This window comes from Mus pahari, chromosome 5 (assembly GCF_900095145.1).
Source record: "Mus pahari chromosome 5, PAHARI_EIJ_v1.1, whole genome shotgun sequence".
NCBI classification, from domain to species: Eukaryota; Metazoa; Chordata; class Mammalia; order Rodentia; family Muridae; genus Mus; species Mus pahari.
The window spans coordinates 137,058,745-137,069,589 of record NC_034594.1 but is presented as its reverse complement, the minus strand read 5'-3'; the positions used below and the strand labels follow the sequence as shown (position 1 = coordinate 137,069,589).

Genomic DNA, 10,845 nt, shown 5'->3' with positions numbered 1-10,845 from the left:
CTGGCTGTGAGCATCCACTTCTGTGTTTGCCAGGCACTGGCATAGCCTCACAAGAGGCCGCTATATCAGGGTCCCTTCAGCAGAATCTTGCTGGCATATGCATTAGTATCTGGGTTTGGTGTCTGATGATGGGATGGATTCCCGGATGGGGTAGTCTCTGGATAGTCCATCTTAGCTCTAATTTTGTCTCTGTACCTATATCCTTTCATGAGTATTTTGTTCCTTATTCTAAGGAGGAATGAAGTATCCAGACGATGGTCATCCTTCTTGGTTTTCTTGTGTTTTGCAAAATGTATCAGGTATTCTAATTTTAAAAGGGGGTGTGGCTTTGAAACCCTACTTGATCCTAGGAAACCATCACCAGGTGTTTCCCACTACTACATTTGCTGTTTAAAACCTCCCCAAAGTCCTCAGCAGGAGAAAAGTTTTACTTTGACACACACACACACACACACACACACACACACACAAAGGAAACAAAACAGAAGGAAAATATTTCTCAAAACAACTTACTCTGGCAGCAGATGCAAAAGTATCAGGGCCGTGAGCTGCATTTCTCACGCCATCTGTCCCAAAGAGGGCCCGGATGCTTCCGGGGGCATCTGTCCGCGATAGCCCAGAGTTTGCGGGTCCAAGCAACCTTTTCCACTCACAGATCGCGTCATCTCTTAAGATCTCCATGGCAATAACAGGCCCACTTGTGATAAACTGGATCAGTTCGCTGGGAAGCAGGGGAAAGCCCGAGTTACTTCTCTACTACAATCTTGACACCTGCTAGACTATGACGATAGGTTAGGACATCAGTGAGTCCGAGGACTAGCATGTTGTGATCCATTTCTGGGAACAGGGAAGTGCCTTACAGAGACTGAGTTTGCTACAAAATCATTACAGAAGCTATGACAAGGTCACTTCTGTTTGCAAGGGAAGGGGACACTTGTTGAATTCGGATGATTCTGCCAACTTAAAATGCATATGGTTGAACTGATCTTTCCTCACTACTCTAAGAAGGACAAAGGTGATTTCATTTTAGTTTCCTATGGTTTACCACAGCAGTCAGGTAGAATGTTATAACAACAGTGACAAGCATGGTATTTCGTAACATTCTCAAGAAGAACTTATTTAATTCTGTAGTGTGTAACTACTGCAATACAGAGAGTGACAACTTTAAATCAATGTGATAAAGAAAAAGAATGTCAACAGGCCTTCAAAAACAGGCCTTTATTAGGAGGAAACCTGCCCTGGGTAATGATATTTAAGTGATGGACCAGACACACGGCTTTTATTGAAGTTTATGTCTGAGTCCCAGTTCCCTGGAAATGAAAACTGACACTTCCTTTTCTTTTTCTATTTCTTCATGTGCACACGATGCAACGATAAATTTAACTTGAAATAAGTGACGTCTTGCCTCTTACCTTCTTAAGGAGAGGCAAACCAGAGAGAGGACAGGGCCTTCTCAGAGAAAGGAAGACAGTGTACAGGCCTTTCCAGGCCTATTGCCTTAGGACTGCATGGAATACAAGCTTCTGAGCCCTTCATTAATCTCTCCAATTAACTTAGAAGAGCATTTCCAAGAAATAACATGTAGAAGGAAGTATCTATATCCACAGTGCTAAGAGGACAAGACCTCCTCAAACTTCTGCTAGGCTTTAGCAGCCAAAACCAAACCAAAACAAAAAGAGGAAAAGAGTAAGAAGGAAAGAAAGAAGGAAGAAGGAAGAAGGAAGAAGGAAGAAGGAAGGAAGGAAGGAAGGGAGGGAGGGGAGGGAAGGAGGAAGGAAGGAAGGAAGGAAGGAATTTAATTATCTGAATATCAATATTATCCACATGTCAAAATCTAAGCCATAAAATAAGATCCAACCTCAAACAATCCAATCTAGTATCCAATTAACACAGAATTCTCTAAGGTGGCATGTGACAACTGAGGGAATGGTGGGCTACTGAGAGGATATCGATCATGACCGACTTCCAGTTACTGTAGCTAGTTAAGTCTCAGTGCCACAGAACCAGCTAATTCATTCATTAAAACTTTCTGCATATGAATTATATAGACAATATTAAACTGTGATTTAGTGTTATAAAGACATAAAAAGAATCTAAAACAAAGAATAATTGCCAAACAAATGTATATGATAACTCTAACAAAGTTTAGGAACATTTAATAATATATGATAGTTCACAAGATATGATATACAATAACTTTATTATATAAACATTATCTATTTTTAAAGTTGTTCTTCTATGTATGATCTCAAATAAAATTTCTACTGCAGCAGATTGGCTAAAATTTCATTAGTCTTTATTAGAATATGTCATTTCTTTGTCCATGACAGTGAGTATGCACAGTATTCACTTTAATTACATCCAAAACACTTAGAATAGATTTCAGTTTCTAACATATATGATTAGCCACTGCCAAAGGAACAAAATACATATTTAGTTTTATTTAGTTTTGTGACTTGTTTTGTCCATACAAGATACAAAAATAAGGGCCTTAAAAGCACAACAAAATTGCCAACATAAAATATAATTACAAACATGGTCTTTTAATTCAATGAAATATAAAAAGATGTTTCTTAAAACAAATAGGTCACCCATTTGTTTCTGATTAAAGAAAACACATGGTGGGACTCATGGCTCTAGCTGCATATGTAACAGAAGATGGCCTAGTCAGTCATCAATGGGAGGAGAGGCCCTAGGTCCTGTGAAGGTTCTATGTCCCAGTATAGGGGAATCCAGGGTCAGGAATGGGTGTGGGTGGGTTGGGGCCAGGGGAGGAGATAGGGGATTTTTGGAGGGGAAACTAGGAAAGGGGATAACATTTAAAATGTAAATAAAGAAAATATCTAATTTTAAAAAAAAAGTTCAAGAATTGAGTGGTGGATATAAAAAGTCTTATCTAATAAAAGTATAAAGGAAACAATTTTAACCCCAAGCTGAGTACCTACTTATAAAAAGGCCTTGAGTGATGGTCTACATGAAAGTCTGTTGCTTCTTTTCTATAAGATAATAAAAATAAAGATAGTTAAAATTTATATTCACAAACTAAAGATTAAAATATATACATGATCTGTATGTAAACTAATGTTTTTTCCACTAAATAGCATGTTCCAAGTAATCGTCCTACATATGGAAAGATATAAAATTAAAGTAAGAGGATAATTTTACTTTTTTATTAATGTTACACTTCACCTGTCCTCCGTTCTACTAGCATCTCATTGCATTCTTAATACAACGTTAGATATCAGATCAGTAAGAGTGTTTGTTATTTAAAGTCTAAATAAGTTACATAAAAAATGGACAGCTTTTAATTCAAAAATTAGAATTAATTTTAAGCTTTCAAATTTAGGCTCCAGCTTATTTTATTGTTGGGAATAAACCTCGGGCCTCACCCATGCTAGGAGGGACTCTTCTCTTGAGGGACAACCCAAGCCCTGCAGTTTTTAATTTACTAGTTGTTGCTTAATTCTTAGCTAGATATCTTTAAGGAAAAGATCCACATATTTGTATTTTTTAATTGCTTGACAAATTATACATATCAAAATCTACATTCCACTAAAAGTATCTATACAGACAATAAAAAGATACCATAAATTGGTAAGCTTAAAGATCTAAAAAAAAAAAAAAAAAAAAAGCTTTCTTCTGCCCCACCAAAATCATAACTGTGCAGCTTTCTTACTGGATTGAAAAGATTTCATATTATGTAACAACTATATATAAACACCAACTAACCTTTTGTTTTGTTTTTTTTTTGTTTTGTTTGAGACAGGGTTTCTCTGTATAGCCCTGGCTGTCCTGGAACTTCCTTTGTAGACCAGGCTGGTCTTGAACTCAGAAATCTGCCTGCCTCTGCCTCCCAAGTACTGGGATTAAAGGCGTGCGCCACCACCGCCTGGCTATTTTAAATGTAGAGAGTTTGGCCTGCACGGCTGTTTAGCACATTCATGCAGTACCTGCTGCGCTCCAGAGGAGGGTGTCAGATCCCCTAGAGTTACAGATGGTTGTCTACCACCTTGTGGGTGCTGGGAACTGAACTGGGGTCCTCTGGAAGAGCAACCAGTGCTTTTCTCTGCTGAGCCATCTCTTTGGCCCTCCAACTATTTTTTTTAAATTGCAAGTAAACTAAGTGTTCACTAGCAAAACCCCACCTCCTTTTAAACTTGAGAAATAATTTTGTATACAATACTTTTAAGAGCTTATCCATGGCTAGGGAGGCCATAGATCATTGTGGGAAACCTATTGTTGTTCTTTGCCTAAATTGACATGGTGTCAAACTGCCTTCTATGCAACTGTTTGTACCTACAGACAAATGCTGCTCTCAAGAACCTTACTCATGTAAGCCTCTTCCCAGTGAACAGCAATCGATCGACGCAAAGATTGAGGATGCTCAAGGTACCAAGAGAAGAGATAGTTAGGCACTCAGCCCTAAGGAGCGCTCAGCCCTGATGCTGAGTGCTAAACCCCAAACTAGAAATGTACACATACCATCCCCTCTAAGGCTCAGGGACACTCATGGAAGCAAGGGTAGAAAGAGTGTAAGAGATGCAAGATTGGGAGAAAGGCTGCGAAATGTAACGATCCGAAGGGCTCCACACGGCCGTAACGGTCATGAATTCAGCTGCTGTGGCTGCCTACACTGGACCTGAGCAAGACTGGACCGGTCAATAGTGGCACAAGTAATTTGTTATTAACTATTGCATACTCTGCTCTACTTTCCGACTACTGAATGCTCCATTTGTTGTTTACACCAGCATCATCTCTAAACAGTGCTAAAGTTGTCTGACATGACAGCTATGATGTCACTAGGTGATAAAGAATTCTTATCTCCACTGGAATGCTGTAAGACTACCACTGTATACCAGTCTATCATTGACCAAATGCTGATATGTGCTGTGTCACTTCATTTATTTCTGTCCTTCCTTGAGTCAGACACTGGCACTGAAGGAAGTCAGACACACTTCTCTGTCCTTTGCTTGCCATTGTGACTATTGGCTACTACTCCCCTTTATCCTGGATCATAATTATTTTGTGATAGAAAAGCCTTACTAGGATAAATCTTCTTCTCCTCAAACTCTTTAAGAAATCTCTAATTAGGTTGAATCGTATTGCTTTTTGGAGAAGTACACAGGCATACTGTCGTCACATTAGGATGAGTATAATGTAAGAAAACATCTCTAAGCTCGTCCCTATGGCAACCAGAACTAATAGAAAGCATTAGATGCTCACACCCTCTATTACCTTCATACAGTACACTCTTACATAGAAGAGGTCGAGTCGAGAAGGGCTATTATGAAAGTGATGGGGCTATGGATGTCACCACAGGGAGAGGAGGGCTAGGAATAACCTGACAAGTTCTGGTGCTAAGAGCTCAGGCGTTGTTTAGCTGATTATCTATTGTCTTGCTTTCGTCACCATCATGTTCTATATTTGCCATTAGTGAAAGGATTTGTTGTTGTTGTTCTTGTTCTTGTTCTATGGGCTTTTTGTTCCTTTGGTTTTTGCTTTTTGGGAAAGATAAATGACATATAACTGAAAACGAGAGATGTGTTAATTACCTTGTCAGAGTCATCATTCGGAGTTTGGTTATAGTGAATCCACTTTTGTTTATCATCTCAATGATTTCTCCGACCTTTGACACTGCATCTGGTTTGATCAAGGCTAAAGTTCTGTAAGGCAATAAAGAGTGGATTTGAAAATGAAAACAGTCCCATAATTTTTATTTATGAGTCCAAGCAGTCATCTCTTTTGCAAACTTATCAAACCATTAACATCCAAATTAAGACTATAGAGAAGTGTGTTAAAGATATCACTTAAATTTACATAAAGTAAGATCACAATTTTTCAAAAGAAATCAAAATTAGCTAAATCTTATTTTTAAAATACAAGAGGCTGGGTTTGGTGGCACACCATTTACTTAATTCCAGCACCCAGTGGGCAGAAGAGGTAGTTCTCTCTTGTGAGTTTGAGGCCAGCCTGGTCTACATTAAGAGTTTGAGGCCAGCCAAGAATATATAGCAAGACTCTATCTATAATAAAATAAAATACAGTAAAATAAAATAAGAGGAAGTGGTGGAGGAAGAGACACAACTTGATATTTTAATTTTTATTACAGTTTCTTAATTTTCATATATATATATATATATATATATATATATATATATATATATATATATATATATATGGGGGGGGTGGGAATGAGAATTCTAAAGCCTGTGAACAGAAGCCAAAAACAATTTGTGAAAGACAGCCCTCTTCTATCATGTGGATGTCGGGGATACAACTCAGTCCCCTGTCTCAGTGGCAGATGCCTTATCTGTTGAGCTATCTCATCAGCCCTAAAGTGGTGTGTGTGTGTGTGTGTGTGTGTGTGTGTGTGTGTCTGTTCTAAATATCCAAATTAGAAAATGCAGGTGTTTAAAATGTCTATACATTATAGGCTATTTTTATAGAGAGAACAGATCTGCAAGAAATTGCATTAAATATACTAGGAACTTAGTGTTTGTTCTCTAATAACTAAAACTTATGCATGCCATGTTTTCAGTTCAGCAATGACCCCATAAGTAGTTATAAATTCTTCTACTGTGTCTCTACTCATGGCCAGGTTAAAACACAAGACCCAGACGTTCTCTCACCCAACAGCACATGTGAGTGTCAAACACCATGACAGCCTTTAAACATGAGGCCTGCTTTCCTCCAAGGCACCACCCGAGCCTGCACTCAGTCCAGCCGGCCCCTGCAGCCCCCTCCTTGCTTGCACTGAAACAAGCATTCTACACATCAGGGGGCAGAGTCAAGAGAAAACAATGTGAAAACAAATATGTTAAATTAACCTCTCAACAGACAGTGAGAAACAGATTGGTCAGCCTTGCATACCACCAATGCAGACAGAATGCAGATTTCTGGAAAGCACAATTCCCCCAGAGCCATGCAGATGAACATCTCTCAAAAGCTTCAGGCTCTAAGCAAAACTGCAACAACCTTGTCTGTGAGAAGACAACTAGTAGTCTGCCATAAAACAACATCCTAGACAACAGTGGTGTGGACCCTGTGCAGGGGCTGTGTCAATTCTGTCAAGAAGTAAACATGCTCATTTAGGAAAACCTTTCAATATGTATTCGTGTTTGTTCTAGGGATATAACAATCTACTTTAAACAACAATCTGTGATTTCTCTTATGTTCTCTTTGCAAGCATAAAGTATGTGCTCACTTCATGGATGAAGGACTACAGTCTAAAGAGGCATCCTTCTACTGAAAACATGGGTAATACTTACTGAAGGGAAGGAAGGAAGGGAGAGAGACGGACAGATAAAGGGAGGAGGGAAGGAAAGCGGCAAGGAAGGACTCTTGCTATAACCTTGAAGTTCAACCCTCCTGAGTGTTAGCTTTACAGACATGTCCTACCATGCCAAGAACCTTTAAGATAAACATTTTAAGGTAGAAATGAGTTGACTAGACAGTAAACAGCTATCAAGAAAGTCTAAAATATGGAGTCTCGGGAAAGTTGAGAATCAAAAGTTGCTAACATGGCCTCTGGCAAACTGAATTTTAATAAGCTCTGCAGCACTAGAGGAAGAAATAGATTTTTAACAGATGATAAACCCTAAAATAATTTGGGACCAAATTTTACAACTTCAGGATAAGCCAGAAGGCACATGTTCACATCATAGATGCAGAACCAGAAAAAGAATGTTTAACTGCAGTTTTAAGTCGTGTGCGTGTGTGTGTGTGTGTGTGTGTGCGTGCATGTGCAAGCACATCATGGCACACATTTGGAGCTAAGAGGACAGTCTGAGAGGCTAAGTTCTTTCCATTTGCCATTTGGGTCCCAGGAATCAAGTTCAAGTCATAAGACTTGGCAGCTGGCACCTTTACCCACTGAGCCAACTTATCAGCCCTACAACCTAAAAGCTTTGAACTTGGCCAACGCTAACACAGACTGCCCACTCCTCTAGGAGACGGGCAGAAGCAAACGGCTTCTCCCCAGGAGCTAAGTAAGTTTATTCTGCATAAGCACACAGTACATCCATCTCGTACATTTATACAGTTCTCCCACAGACACACAATAATCACAACATAAAGATAATATGAGAGGGAGAGGGAAAGGGAAAGGGAGAGAGAGGGAGAGAGAGAGAGAAGAGAGAGAGAGAGAGAGAGAAGAGAGAGAGAGAGAACACCAACTTAAGGAAGAAGCAGAAGAGACACCAGAGATAAGGACCTATAAACCTATAAATACTTCAGATCCTGGCACTGTTAAGTTTTGAAACAATGATTTTGAGGGGAAATGGAGACTAAATAAACTGGAAAGATCAAAAAAGATGGCAAGCTGAAACATGAAGAAGTTGCTGGGAAAGGTAAGTTGATAACATGTAACCCCTATCTGGATGTGGGGTTATAATGAAGATGGGATACAGGAAGCCCTGAACTGCCAACATCTGTGAGTGTGTTGGAGGCTGAGAAATCAGAAGGTTATTCAGTAAAACAGAACTCCAACTTGAATTTGTTAATTGTTAAAAACCTGTGGAAAATCCAGGTGGAAATGTTCAGGAAAGAGATGAGCATATGGTTTTGCAGCTGGGGTGGAATGTAATGCGAACAGAAACATGCAGGTGCAGTACGGAAGTGAATGGAATCTCCTGGTATAATACCAAAGAAGTGAGGGCCCACAGACAGAACTGTATTAATGATGAATATCTGTGTTAAACAAATGTGTAATTATTTGGATGTACTTAAATATTCAAAAGAGATTTAGGTCTTTCTCCTTGCCCCCAGAAAGACATCTTTAAATATCTTTTAAACACATACCACCTTAAATGCAACTTGGAATACTTACACTCTTTTTCAGAGCAATGGACACATAAAATCACGTTAAATTCCTAAACTCAGAAGTTTATTCAAATCACCCAAATGGCTGCTATTACTTACTATCCATTTATAGGTAGAAATTAATCAGAAAAGAAAATGGTGAAATAATTTATCAGTGGACTATACACTACTACATCCATTAATATTAACTATATTTACAAAGGCCCAATACTTCAAGTATTTATTTACATTAAAGTATATACGGTTTAAAAATTAGTCTCTGTGGTGGTTTGAATAGGTATGGGGACTATAGACTCATGTGTTCGAATGCTTGGCCCATGGGGAGAGAACACTATTAGGAGGTGTGGCCTTGTTGGAGGAAGTGTGTCACTGTGGGGGTGGGCTTTGAGGTCTCCAATGACCAAGCTCCATCCAGTGTGGAGTACAGTCACCTTCTGCTAGAAAATGAAACACTTATTAAAACGCCACTAACAATGGCGGTGTGTGTCTGTAGTCCTAGCAACTGCGAGGATGAGAAGGTGGATCCCTGGTGTCCTGGTGCTTGGTGGCCAGACAGTCTAGCCGAACTGGTGAGTTCCAGATTCAGTGAGGAAACCCGGCTGAATAAATAAGGCAGGGAGCGATAGAAGATTCCAATGTCAACCTCTGGTGCACACATGAACGCACAAACATGAGAGAGAGAGAGAGAGAGAGAGAGAGAGAGAGAGAGAGAGAGAGAGCGCGAGCGCTATTTCCTTGCTCTTGCTGACTTTTCCTAGCCAATCTTATAAGAATAGGAGATGCCTCTTAGTCTAGAGGTACAGGCTTTCCCAATTTTAACGCTGTCCTTTGCTCGTTTCCCGTGAGGCAACCATTCTACCTTTGGCCCTTCACTACCTGTGCATTAATCTCTACCCTGGGCCTCAAGCCACCTCAAGAATTAGAAAGGAATTGTAAGGAAAGGGCAAGGAAGCTGCAGAAAGAAATACCCTATTCTACAGGGGCTGCTTTCTGTACAGATATTAAGCATTCAACTATTTTTGTTGTAGGCCTTAAAATAGCTTTACTGCTTTTTTTTTTTTTTTTTTTTTTTTGAGCTAAGTAGTTTCTGGAACTTTTAAGCATACAGTCTTAACTTTAAACAATTATCCTTAATGTTAAGTGCTACACCAATAAGTACACAAGTAGAGATAATATCTTTCAAATACTCTATCCCTGAATAAAACACAAACGATGAAAGAATTAAAATTTCATTACCAACATATTTAATCTATTCTCAGAAAGCTGCAACTCATAAATGTGGGCACTGAAAAGTAAAATGCCATTCATAACACAGGAAATCACTTTCCAGAAGAGAATTAAGTCCGGTTTTGTTTTTGTTTTTGTTTTTGTTTTTGTTTTCTTTAAAGCTTGCTTTTTAGCTGCATCTCCAATTGGTTCTGTTTCTTTCTAAATCAAAACTAAAGAAAATCAGAGTGGCAAACAGTGAGGAAAGAATAATAAAAAGGTACATGTGGGGGTATCTACATGCATGCGAGCGAGTGTGCGTGGTGTGCGTGGTGTGTGTGTGGGTGTGTGTGTGTGTGTGTGTGGTGTGTGTGTGGGGGGGTGCAGTGACTGGGAAGCCTTTAGGTCACAGCTTAGAAGGGCGGTTAGGACAGCAGACCCTTCTCCTTTACTTTTGTGCCCTGAGGTGAACAGCTTCCCCCACCACTCAATATCCTTCACAATGTGTTATACTGCAGTGACCCAAAGCACTGAGCCAAAAAAGTCACAGAATGAAGGCTGCAAAACTCTGAGGTGAAATTAACCTTGCCCTTGCAACGTCTAAAGAGATTTGCTCAGTGATGCAGAAGACACGGAAATGAATAAGACAGCAAGAGAAGAATCGTCCCCAGGTCCTATCCAGTCCTGAATTTCTGTTTTTCGGTATTTAAATTTATCTTAGTGGCTGCTCAGTGTAATGAGCTTCGCTGTTCCATTTTCATAACGTACCTCCTTGAACTTCGCTCACATACCAAGCTTACCCAGCCCCTTCCTCTGTCC

The 10,845-nt window shown here is 39.5% G+C and overlaps 1 protein-coding gene across 6 annotated transcripts in view; it reads right to left on the bottom strand.

Moving 5' to 3' along the window:
• The window catches only part of Nme7 (NME/NM23 family member 7), a 123,889-nt gene that overhangs the window by 88,009 nt on the left and 25,035 nt on the right, over positions 1-10,845 (bottom strand). For all 6 annotated transcript variants that reach the window (XM_021197750.1, XM_021197751.1, XM_029538319.1 and 3 more), the window contains 3 exons: positions 5,553-5,663; positions 2,946-2,996; positions 514-721 (listed from right to left, as the gene is read on the bottom strand). In XM_021197750.1, the coding sequence (XP_021053409.1) occupies positions 514-721; positions 2,946-2,996; positions 5,553-5,663 (370 nt within the window). The remainder of the gene's footprint in view (positions 1-513; positions 722-2,945; positions 2,997-5,552; positions 5,664-10,845) is intronic.